The sequence below is a fragment of the Mastomys coucha genome, unplaced genomic scaffold (assembly GCF_008632895.1).
Source record: "Mastomys coucha isolate ucsf_1 unplaced genomic scaffold, UCSF_Mcou_1 pScaffold18, whole genome shotgun sequence".
In the NCBI taxonomy this organism is placed as follows: Eukaryota; Metazoa; Chordata; class Mammalia; order Rodentia; family Muridae; genus Mastomys; species Mastomys coucha.
In genome coordinates, this window is record NW_022196900.1 from 24,060,324 (window position 1) to 24,070,897 (window position 10,574).

At 51.0% G+C, this 10,574-nt stretch overlaps 1 protein-coding gene across 2 annotated transcripts in view; it reads right to left on the bottom strand.

The window, feature by feature from the left end:
* Kif12 (kinesin family member 12) overlaps positions 1 to 6,155 on the bottom strand; it is a 6,747-nt gene extending 592 nt beyond the window's left edge. Inside the window, exons 1-18 of one of the 2 annotated variants that reach the window (XM_031376779.1) lie at positions 6,012 to 6,155; positions 5,851 to 5,916; positions 5,683 to 5,761; positions 5,307 to 5,434; positions 5,141 to 5,216; positions 4,663 to 4,797; positions 4,401 to 4,536; positions 3,680 to 3,771; positions 3,346 to 3,502; positions 2,662 to 2,780; positions 2,469 to 2,573; positions 1,876 to 1,978; positions 1,702 to 1,792; positions 1,448 to 1,534; positions 1,076 to 1,160; positions 898 to 996; positions 304 to 407; positions 106 to 224 (exon numbers count right to left, since the gene is read on the bottom strand). In XM_031376779.1, the coding sequence (XP_031232639.1) occupies positions 106 to 224; positions 304 to 407; positions 898 to 996; positions 1,076 to 1,160; positions 1,448 to 1,534; positions 1,702 to 1,792; positions 1,876 to 1,978; positions 2,469 to 2,573; positions 2,662 to 2,780; positions 3,346 to 3,502; positions 3,680 to 3,771; positions 4,401 to 4,536; positions 4,663 to 4,797; positions 5,141 to 5,216; positions 5,307 to 5,434; positions 5,683 to 5,761; positions 5,851 to 5,916; positions 6,012 to 6,154 (1,924 nt within the window). In that variant the 5' untranslated portion in view covers position 6,155. The remainder of the gene's footprint in view (positions 1 to 105; positions 225 to 303; positions 408 to 897; positions 997 to 1,075; positions 1,161 to 1,447; positions 1,535 to 1,701; positions 1,793 to 1,875; positions 1,979 to 2,468; positions 2,574 to 2,661; positions 2,781 to 3,345; positions 3,503 to 3,679; positions 3,772 to 4,400; positions 4,537 to 4,662; positions 4,798 to 5,140; positions 5,217 to 5,306; positions 5,435 to 5,682; positions 5,762 to 5,850; positions 5,917 to 6,011) is intronic. The other variant, XM_031376780.1, reaches the window with a different exon arrangement.
* Positions 6,156 to 10,574: the final 4,419 nt, after the last annotated feature.

Sequence of the window (10,574 nt, forward strand, 5' to 3'; positions counted from 1 at the left end):
AGTCTTTCTCTGGTTCAAGACAGGAAAGTCTGGGGACTAGAAAGTCTTTCTCTGGTTCAAGACAGGAACCCCATGGCACATAAAACACTAACCCCCAATTTTCACCTCTTAGCACATGTGGCATGTTCCTGGGCCCTGCAGGCAGGGGTGGTGCAGAGGGCACCACTTCCTCTCCCGTCAGCATCTCTGCCATGACTCCTGTCTGGGTCCAGTCACTTTGGCTCCTAGATGGATGTGGAGGACGAATGAGCCTACTAGTTCCAGGCCTCCCACTCCCACCTCAATACCCCAGGCTTGGCCCACCTCTCTCGTGGGGGCTTGGCAGAGCCTGGGCTTGGTGGAGGTGCCCAGGGTGGGGGCCGTACACACGGAGACATGTGACCTGGGGCCTCGGGCTCCAGCACCTGCTGAAAAGACCAACGCTTGTGCTGGGTGACCTCAGGCTTTCATGTCTGGGTACCACCTCCTCCATGCCTAGCCTAGCCATGCCCACTGCGAAAGATGCCAAGGACAGTGGGCCGGTATATAGAGCTGGGTCTCTCATTTCCTCTGTGGGCTACAGGTGGTCTTGGAATGTCTCCCTTGGGGATTGGGAGTTCCTTGAAGGCAGAGACCAAAACAGAGGCGGGTCCAAAGCTTAGGCTGGCTTTGGGAAGGTTCCAGAAGGAATAAGTGAACAGACGAGGAAACAAATGCAGAAGTGAATGGACATGTGTGAACATGACAGTAAGTGAACTTCCTAAAAGAAGGCCGGGCTGGAGGCCAGGCACACAGGCATTCCATACCCTGGGCAGAGAGAGGGACTCAGCATCTGCCTCTACTCCTGTGCCCCCACCCAGAGCCCTGGGACCACCAGGACTGCTAAGCTCCAGGTCAGTGTCTTCAGTACTCTCTTACCTGTGGCACACGGCACTCTCTCCATGGGCAGGCCCAGTGGGCCAAAGACATTCGGCACAGAGGACAGAGGTGACAGCAAGAACAGAGCGGTGGCAGTGCCTGCAAGAGATATATATATCATCGACTCTATGACAATCTAGCTTGTCCCCCACAACCCAGGGTAAGCAGTGAGACTTACATGGCAGGAGGCAGCTGGAACCATCCTGCAGGAGCACACAGGGGTAGAGCCCTGCTGGGGAAGGGAGCAAGCCGAAAGGAGGCGCCTGTGAAGAAGAGCATTGTCTAAGTCTTCAGCCCCTACCTGGACGCCCCTCTATGAATTCATCCCCTTAGTAGCAAGGTAGCCAAGCCAAGACCCCATCTCCCAGAAGAGGGGACCAGCAGTTACTGGTCAAACGACTAGCCCAGGGTGACACATGCAGCCAGGATGTGGCAGAGCCAGAAGCTGGAGCCAATGATCAGACGTAGAAGCCTGACTCTCATTTGTTCAGCAAAGTCCCCTCTGCCAGCTTCCATGTCCCAGGCCTTCCCTATGGCTAGCTACACTCACCTCTCTAGTTCATGAACCCGTTGGGCCAGGACATGCTGCTCTGCCCGGGCCAGGTCCCGGCTACTCCGCAGCTGTCCCATTTCCTTCCTAGTGGAGAGTAGGCATTGGGTGATGGGAGGTAAGGCCAATACCATGAGGAAGGTGGGAACCAAGGGGAGCAAAGAACCAGGCATGGGTCGGTCAGATCTTAGCCAAAGTAGATGAGCAGGAATGAGCAGTGAGAGAGTTCCAGTGCTGGCCCAACCTTGCTTTACCTGAGCCTCTCATTCTCCAACATAAACTCCTGTAGCATCCCATAGAGGTTCCGCTGGGCCCAGGCCACTCGGGCTCCATGGGGCCCCGGTGCTGCAGAGAAGAAGGACAATTGTTGCACTCAAAGCCACCAAGCCTCTATCCCCACCCCTTCCTGGCCCTCAGGAAGCTCATACCCCTGGTGTGCACTTGATCCAGCTGGAGCCGCAGGTGACGATTCTCCTCTTGGAGCCGTAACAGCTCGGCCTCTACTGGCTGGGGTGGCTTTACTCCAGGGGACTACCAAAGAAGAAGCCCAGGGCCACTCTTTATGATTGCAGAGGCTGTGCCCAGCATAATGGCTTTCCGTTGTGAAGATCTGTAGACCCTAAACTTCAGCCCTTGCTTCACTTGCCAGCTTTACGTACTGGCCCAGGTCATACCACGTCTTTATTGTGTCATTCTGAATGGATTCAGCCAGAAGTGGACCTGATTCCAAGCCCAAACTCAGTTCTGCCACAGTCTTGACTTACACTGTGATCTCCAAATTGACCACGTATCAGGCCCCATATTAGACCTGACCAGCTGAGATCCCGAGTACATCTTGATGACAGCCCACGAGGTCTTCAGCCCTAGCCCTGCCTAGACTCTGTCACACTTAGACCCTTGGCTATGACTCTGATATCAATCATGACATCATTCCCAGAATCCCACCCAAATCCCAACTCTCATCCAATCCTAGATTCCAACCAGGAAGGTAACTGGCTCTGGCTGGCTGTTACCTCCTCACCTTGGGACCCTGTGGCTGGGTGGTGATCCGCTGAGCTCGGCTTGCATATCGCAGAGTGCTGAGAGTCTCAGGGAGGCACTGCGCTGAAGGGGACACGCAGGCGACCTAGAGAGGCCCGTCCCTGAGCGCGTCTATGGAAAAGACCTTTCCTTAGGGCTCAGACCCTCGACCAGCTTCCCCATCCATCAGATACCATGAGTGTGACCCCACGGCCCCCAAGGGAGTCTGCCAGCAACTTGGTGAGCTTGCTGTCCCGGAAGGGAATGTGGCTCTGCTTCCTCTGTGGGTCCAACAGCAGGGAGATGCAGTGGCCTGGTGCAAAGAGAAAAGCCCCAAAGAGATTGCACTGTGTGAGCCAAGCTACCTAGCTAGGCTGCTGCAGAGCAGAAAGCCCTGCCAGGCTGTGAAACCCTAGTCCCATCCCATTGCTTCCACATTGGTGTCTAGCCACAGACCAGGCTCTCTGACAGCACACACGTGCGCTGTCCACTCAACTCCCAATATTCAGCAGAGACTTGAGAGATCTCCAACCAATAACTGACTGACAAGGAATGTCAGCAGCAGCTGCCACACCACAGGTAAGTAGTGAAGCTAGTTCCCTAGGGACCTAGGGCCAGCCAGAAGTTGGATACACAGACCCATTATTTTCCCTGTACTGTGCCCGTCTTCCAGGAATTACAAGGGACATATGAAATGATGCTGACCTTAGAATGTACAGACTGGTAACCGTCTACCAGAGGAGGAAAGTCAGTCTCAGACTTGATGCCAGGACTCTAGCCCTCATCTGTAACCCAAGTCCTGTGGTCTCCCTAGTGTTGCAATGATCTAGATCAGAGAAGGTACCCTAAAGTCAGACCAGTAAGCCCCCAGGTCTTACCCAATGCCAATAAGCTGCGGTTAATGCTATTAGCCTCAAGCATCAGCTGCCCTCGGGATCCTGTGGCTGCCACTTTCTCACTGCCCGCAAGGTCCACGAAGCACAGCTTTCCTCCAACAGGGGGCCCCCCAAGGTCCACAGGTGGTACCTGCTGAGACTGGTGAACCAGGGCTTGATGGGAGCTTGGAGAAGACTGTCTCCATCAAAGTCAGTGCCTCAACATCAAAGATTTCCTCCCCAGGCACCCCCAGAAGATCCAAGTTGTTTTATACATGCAAAGGCAGAGTCTTGGTGGGTATCCCCGAGCCAGCCCTTCCACAGGCTGGGCACTCACAGTTGGGTGGCTGATGTGGAGGGTAAGCAGGGCATGGCTTCTGCTGGAGGCCTGGTTCAAGGTATGTGAGGAGCTCCGGCGACGGCTGAGACCTGCGGAAGAGGACGTCAGGGATGGTACCATCTAGGAAGGATGGGCATCCCAGTGAAAGACTGTTCCCAAGGAGCAAGAATGTCGGATAGGTATCAGGAAGCAGCATGAAGGGCTGGCTTAGGGAGTGAAGGGTACCAGCTCTGGTGCTGCCAGGAGCAAGGAGTACGGGAGAAGGGAGCAAAAGAACATCAGAGAGGCACCTCGCCTACTGTGTGGAAAGACAGAGAAACCAAAACAGAGATCAGCAGAGAAGTGTAATATCGGGGCCACATCCGGTGTCCTAGTGTCCGCAGTGCCTGCCCGAGGAGGGTTCTAAGTCGATGCTCAGATGAGGAAAGAACAGGAGCCTCATAAACAAGCTAGGCTACAGGGCATGACCATTTCTCTTAGGCTCTACAAGGGTGGAAGATTGAAATCAAGAGGAGTGAGTGAGAGGCACGAACAGACAGTCTGGAGGCAAGGCCACCAGCCTGTGGCCACCTTTGCCATGTCTTTGAATTGATGTTTTGCTAGCCCTTCTCTGCCTCAAGAATCCTCTTTTAAGGGCCAATTCCAGCAGCCTAGGTCCAGGGAGCCTCGGAGGGAGTTGAGGAATCCTTGCCCCCAAAGTTCCCATGAGGCAGCCTACCCATCTGCAGGAGCTCCAGCAAGGCCTCCAGACTGCCAAACTCCACTACCCGAAGCTGCTCCACATAGAAGCCTCGTGCCTTGGTCCACCGAACAGGCAGAGGCCGTGCAGACCCCAGACTCAGCAAGTCCCAAACCTGGGAGAGGAAGGAGACGAAACAGGCTCATAGTCTTTTGACAGTGGTCCTGTCTCCCCTTTCGCTTCTTAGCATCCTTGGTCCTTGAAATGTAAGACCTTTCCACGTGGACTGCCATTCGCTTACCTGCTCATTGTAGATCTCCAGGTAGGAGGCTCGGAGAGTGACAGGGGAATCCAGGTGCTGCACTCGATCTAATAGCCAGGTGAAGGTCCTCTGCATGATGCCAGTCAGGCTGGGGGGTACGGGCACGCCTTCCCCCTGGGGGCAAAGACAGCTGGGGCTGCAGCAGGAGCTTCAGCGGCAGCAGTATTTAGTAAAGGCCACCCTCTTTGCAGAGCATTAAATGTTCCAGAAGCCATGCCATGGGCCCCGATCCTATTTCACTGAAATCTCACAGTCCATCCGTGCCACCCTACAGACGAACTAACTAAAAGCAAGTAAGAGAAGCTGCCCAAATCAGACGCTCCAAACTCTGCAAGTCCTGGCCTTTGTTCCTCAGATACCAGGTCTGTGAAACAATGGGGTGGGGGCAGCATTATCCACGCCCCTTCCAGCCCATCCACAAGTCCCATCCACAACCCGGCTTCACTAGGCTGCCCACCTGCGGAGGAGGTCCAGTCAGAGTGTAGGTCTTCCCGGAACCAGTCTGGCCAAAAGTGAAGACCGTGCAGGAGAAACTGTGGGCGGCGAGGACGTGGCTGAGCCCGAGAAGCGGGGCTCCGGGCTGTGTGAGAACCCAAGTTCCGCTCAGCCCAAGTATCACTCACCCGCGCAGCGCCAGCTCGCCCAGGCGCTTCACACCGCAGGCTCTGAACACGTCCTCCTGTGTGCGCGCCCCGTCCATTACCGCGCCGAAGCGGAACGCCACTTCGGGGCCTCCACCCGGAGGGCTCACCTGGAGAGAGGATGGAGTAAGGGCGAGGCACCATGTAGGGATGGGGCATTCGGAGAGGCAGGCATTCTGGATTGAGCGGAGTGGGGCATTCTGCGGTGGGAGAGCACATCCTGGGGAGGCGGGACTATCTAAAAGGGGGCGGGCATTCTGTGGGGAAGGAGAGAGGGGTCCCAAGGCAAAGTTGCTCCCGTTGGACGCCAGGATCCCCTCCTCAGGTTCTTTTGCGGGGTATTTGGAAGGCTTCTCACCTGCAGAGTCCTGGTCCCCGAGCAGTGCAGTGCACTCTGCTCCCCTCTACGCAGTTCCACTGTGCTCATGGGACGCACCCTGGCACCCAAGAGAGACCAGACGGTCCATCCGGATAGTGCTTTTGGTCTCTTCCGGGCCCGGGTGCCTCCTAGCGGACCCATACTTACCTGAGCACCACTTGAATGGGGGTTTCTGATCCTTCTGGCCCTTGCTCCAGGTTCCGCGCTGGGTCTCTGTGGCCACACGAGAGAGTTACCATCCCTACCCTTAGTCGCTGTCCTCTGGGAGAGCTTTAGGGGATCGGTAAACTCAAACAAGTTGTTATTACCCGTCGGGAGACCCACGTTCCTCCATGCCTTGTACTGCACACGATTTCTTTCCCTTCCCAATATGCCTCCCCCTCACCACAGCAAGACTGTCCAGATGCACCTTACATCCATCCCTCCTCCCCAGTCTCCCACAGCCAGTCATCCAGAAAAACTGCAGCCTGCCCAGAGCTAGCAAGTTAAAGATTTACCTACCCCACCCGTGAGGTGGGGAAGTCCCATGCCAGGGCATTCTAGTTAGGGGTGGTTCTGGAGTCTAAGGATCCCTTGCTTTGGCCAGTCTCCTCTGGAGAGCTCTAAAGGATTACCCAGACCATCTTCCTGTGTCTCAAAGACATAAATCAGGGCTGGGAAGGGCTCAGCTAAGGCCACAGAGCCAGTGAGAGAGAAGGAGGCTCTTCTGGCACACACCTTCCCTCTCCCAATAGCTCAGCCTTTCCTTAGCACAGAGCCCAGGGAGTGGAGGACCACAGAAAACCTGGCTGGCTGGTTGGCCTCTGGGCTGAGCTGACATCAGCTTTCGAACATCTGGTTAAATATTGGTGCACCTGCCTCTGGTAAGCCAATGCTAAACCAAAGCCAGTGTGGTGTTTAACTCTATTGGCCAGGCTCACCAAAGCAGCAACTGCAGCCGAGATGTCTGTCTGTGAGCATGCTCAGGCCGGACCACCACTTTTCCTTGCCAGTCTCCAGGATGACCCCAGGCTCATTGCTGCTGATGAGGTGGGTGGGCATAACCCAAGGGTATGGAATCGTTGGGGAAGCGCAGAGGCTTGTAGCTGGGAGTGTATGGAGTGAGAGGGCAGGTGAGGAGCTCCGAGTGAAGCACACAATTCGGTAAAGTAGGGAAGAGGTGCAAAGATGGGGTCATGGAGAGATGTTGGGGGCTGCTGAGGGCTCCATCTTTTGGACTCCTCAGAGAACCAGGAAGGCACTCAGGGTCACACAGAGAACTGACAGGTTGCCATTGTTGAATCAACAAGAGGAGAGGAACATAAGAGAATAAATACAGAGGCATCATGGGCAATGTCTGTCATAGGGCACTCTAAGTCTGGGACCTCTACTCTGGGCTAACAGTGGAGGTGATGAGAAGGTCAGACCTTGTATAAAATCATGTAGATGAGTATTAAGGGGGTAAGTATAACTGTAAAGACCTACTGTCTTTTTCTCTCTGCCTATCTCTGTCTCTATCTCTTTGTCTCTCTGCGCCTATGTCACTCGTCTCTCTCTCTGTCTCTCTGTCTCTCTCTCTGTGTGCACGCACATGTACATGGGCATGTGGTATAGCACCAATGAGGAGGTCAGAGGACAATCAGGTGTCAGTCTTGCCTTCCACTAAGGACAAGGGCAGATCTAGTTCTCTTGTCAGAGTGCCTAGCATGAACAAAGCCATAAATTCAGTCCCAATACCACAAAAACTAGGCACACACTTAAAGTCCTGACACTCCGGAGGTATGGGCAGGCATCAGAAAATCAAGGTCATCCTTAGCTGCATAGCATGCTCAAGGCCAGCCTGGAATCCATGAGAACCTGTGCAATAGTTAGTCTTTGTTGGAACTGTCCAAAACACAAGCAGCTTGGCACTCATGCAAGGGATTCTTTTGATCTGATTATTTGAGGTGGGAAGACTCCCCCTCCCAATATCGGTAACACCTTCTGGTGGCATCCCAGAGAAAAGGACATGGGAGAAGGAAACTTTGCTTTTTTGCCTGCTTGCTTGCCTTCACTCTGTAGGCATGTTCACCTATCCTGTTGCTGACTCCGTTGCAGCATTCTTTTGCTTATATTAGAATCAGCTCCTTCAGGCATCCAACAAAGAGGAGAAATAGACAAGTCCATGGTCATAGATGGTGCATGCACCAGGATTCTCTAGCAGAACAGAAATAATGGAAGGGATATCTATATTGATATCAATATCGATATAGTATTTATTATATTGGCTTTCAAGAGTCTGTGTGCTCCAGCAATGTCTGTCTTCACACAGGAAAGGCTGAGACCTGGTAGATGCTCAGTCTGTAAGTCTGGCTGCCTCAGCACTGGCAATCTTGCATTGCAGGTCTGGAGGGATGCTATAGAGCCACTAGTATTCAGCTCGTGTTGGATAGATGAAGAACCTGGCTTTGGATATCAGGGAAGAACAGTAGCAGTATTAGTGGAGCATCAGCATCAGCATCAGTGTAGATGAACTTGTGAACAGACTAGATGAGCTTGCTAGCAAGAACCAAAAGCAAATAGCCAAAACCCAAAAGCTTTTCCCTTAGAGAAGCTTGTATCTGTTCTGCCACTGGGATGTGCTACCCACATTAAGAGAGGTCTTCCCACCATAACTGTTGATGGGCCATTCTGTGAGCTAAAGTCCTGGGTTGAATAAGAAGGAGGAAGCAAGCTGAACTCCAGCATCCATCTGTCTCTGCCTCCTGACTGAGGATGTGATGTGACCATGTATCTTAATTTCCTTTGCCACGACTTTCCCCGTTATGATAGACCGTGTGCCTTTAAACCGTGAGCCAAAACAAACCCTGCTTTACATTGCCTGCCAAGTGCTTAGTCACAGTATTGAGAAAGATAGCTAATGCAAGGATTAAAGACCAAGCATGAAAGAGCATATAAAGCTATTTTTTTTTTTTTTGAGTTTTAGCTGCATTTTGGTTTTCCTTCTGTTTTGAGGGTAGATCTCTGAATTCAACTTCCTGAGTCTTGAAGTAGCAACAACTATTTTTGCATTTCAAAAGAATCCAACACACATTATTCCTTTGAGGTCATGGCTGTGAAGATTGAGCTCTCTTTTTACTTCCATTGACCATCAGTGTGTTAGGTTAGGAACTAGACATGCAAGTCACTGCGTTCTTTCATCACATTGACCCATTTATAAAAGGTGGTTTAAAAAAAATGAGGTTCTGGGAGAGATGGCTCAGCAGTTAAGAGCACTGTCTGCTCTTCCAGAGGTTCTGAGTTCAATTCCCAGCAACCATATAGTGTCTCACAACCATCTGTAATGGGATATAAAGCCCTTTACTGGTGTATCTGAAGACAGTGACAGTGTACTCATAAAATAAATAAATCTTTAAAAAGATGAGACACTGATTATTTAAAGAAAATGATGTTCTGGAGAAGAGGGGTTTTATAACCTGAAAACTCTTTTCCAGCCCCACCCACCTTGTTTAAAATAATATCGGCCAGGCATGACGGCATAGACCTTTATTCCCAGAACTCAGGAGCCAGAGGCAGTCTAATTTCTGACAGTCTAAGGCCAGGCTGATCTACATGACAACATCCAGGCTAGCCAGGGCTACATAATGAGACCCTGACTCTGAAAATAGTTGTTTAAAACTGTATCAAATAATATTAAGGTAATGTTATTTAATATGAATGTTATATTGCTATATATAAAGTATGGCTTTAAAAAAAAACTGTTTAGTAAATCATCTGAGCCTGTGAGGTGGTGTGGTGAGCAAAGGTAGTTAAGGAGCTTGATTGTTGGTATCTGTCTAGTGGAAAGAAGAGAGCAGACTCTCACAAGATGCCCTCTGACCACACATGCACTCCGAAATACATGAACGCCTGCACAAAAGTGCATAGAAGCAAATAGATAGACAGACAGACAGACAGACAGACAGATACAAAAATAGAAGGCAAGCAAAACCAATGATGCTTGTTTTCATCTCAGAAAGCTGGAAGGATAGCATAGTCAGCCAAGAAAAGGGGAGGAAATTGCACAGCTAAGAGCAGAAGGCAATGTAATGCATAGCTGACACACGGCACTAATACCAACAAAGACAAAAGCTGTTTCTGAAAATAATGAGGGGGCTGGAGAGATGACTGAACAGTTAAAAGCAGGTCCTTGCTTTCACAGAGGACCATAGTTCAATTCCTAACACCTGTATCAGGCAGCTCACAACTACCCATAATGCGAGCTCTGGGGGATTGAACCCCCTTTTCAGGCCTTCAAGGGCACCCACACAATAGCAAATGATGGAAAAGCACATTTTTAGAATTAGTCAGTTGGACTCGATTTAGATGAGCCAGTTTTGTTAACAACACCTACAGTGCTGAATGCAGAGCCAGGGGAATGTGTCTCTTCCCCTCCAGACGCTGTAAGAGAAGACAAGGTGGCTGGAGTCACTTTTTTTCCATCCTCAGCTGCCATCTTGTGAAAAAAACAAGAGTTAGCTTTGGGATGAGACCATTAACTCATATAAATGTCAAGTTAATTACTACAGAGAGAAATAATCAATAAGACAAAAACAAGCAATATCAGAAACAAAAGGGGGACTTAGCTATGAATATTATAGACATTAAAGAATATGACACCCCTATAAATGCCTTTATGCTAATAAGCTGAAGTTGTCCCTGATCATGAATTTGCAGACAAGTCTGTTTAGACACTCACTTAGTAAAATAGTTAGGGGAAATGAGTAGATATGTGTGTAATTGTATATCTGTTGAACAAGGTGGATTTGCAATTGAAAACCTCCCTACAAAGGAAATTCTTGGCCCAGCAGTCCTCACTGGGGAATCTTCCAAACACACACACACACACACACACACACACACACACACACACA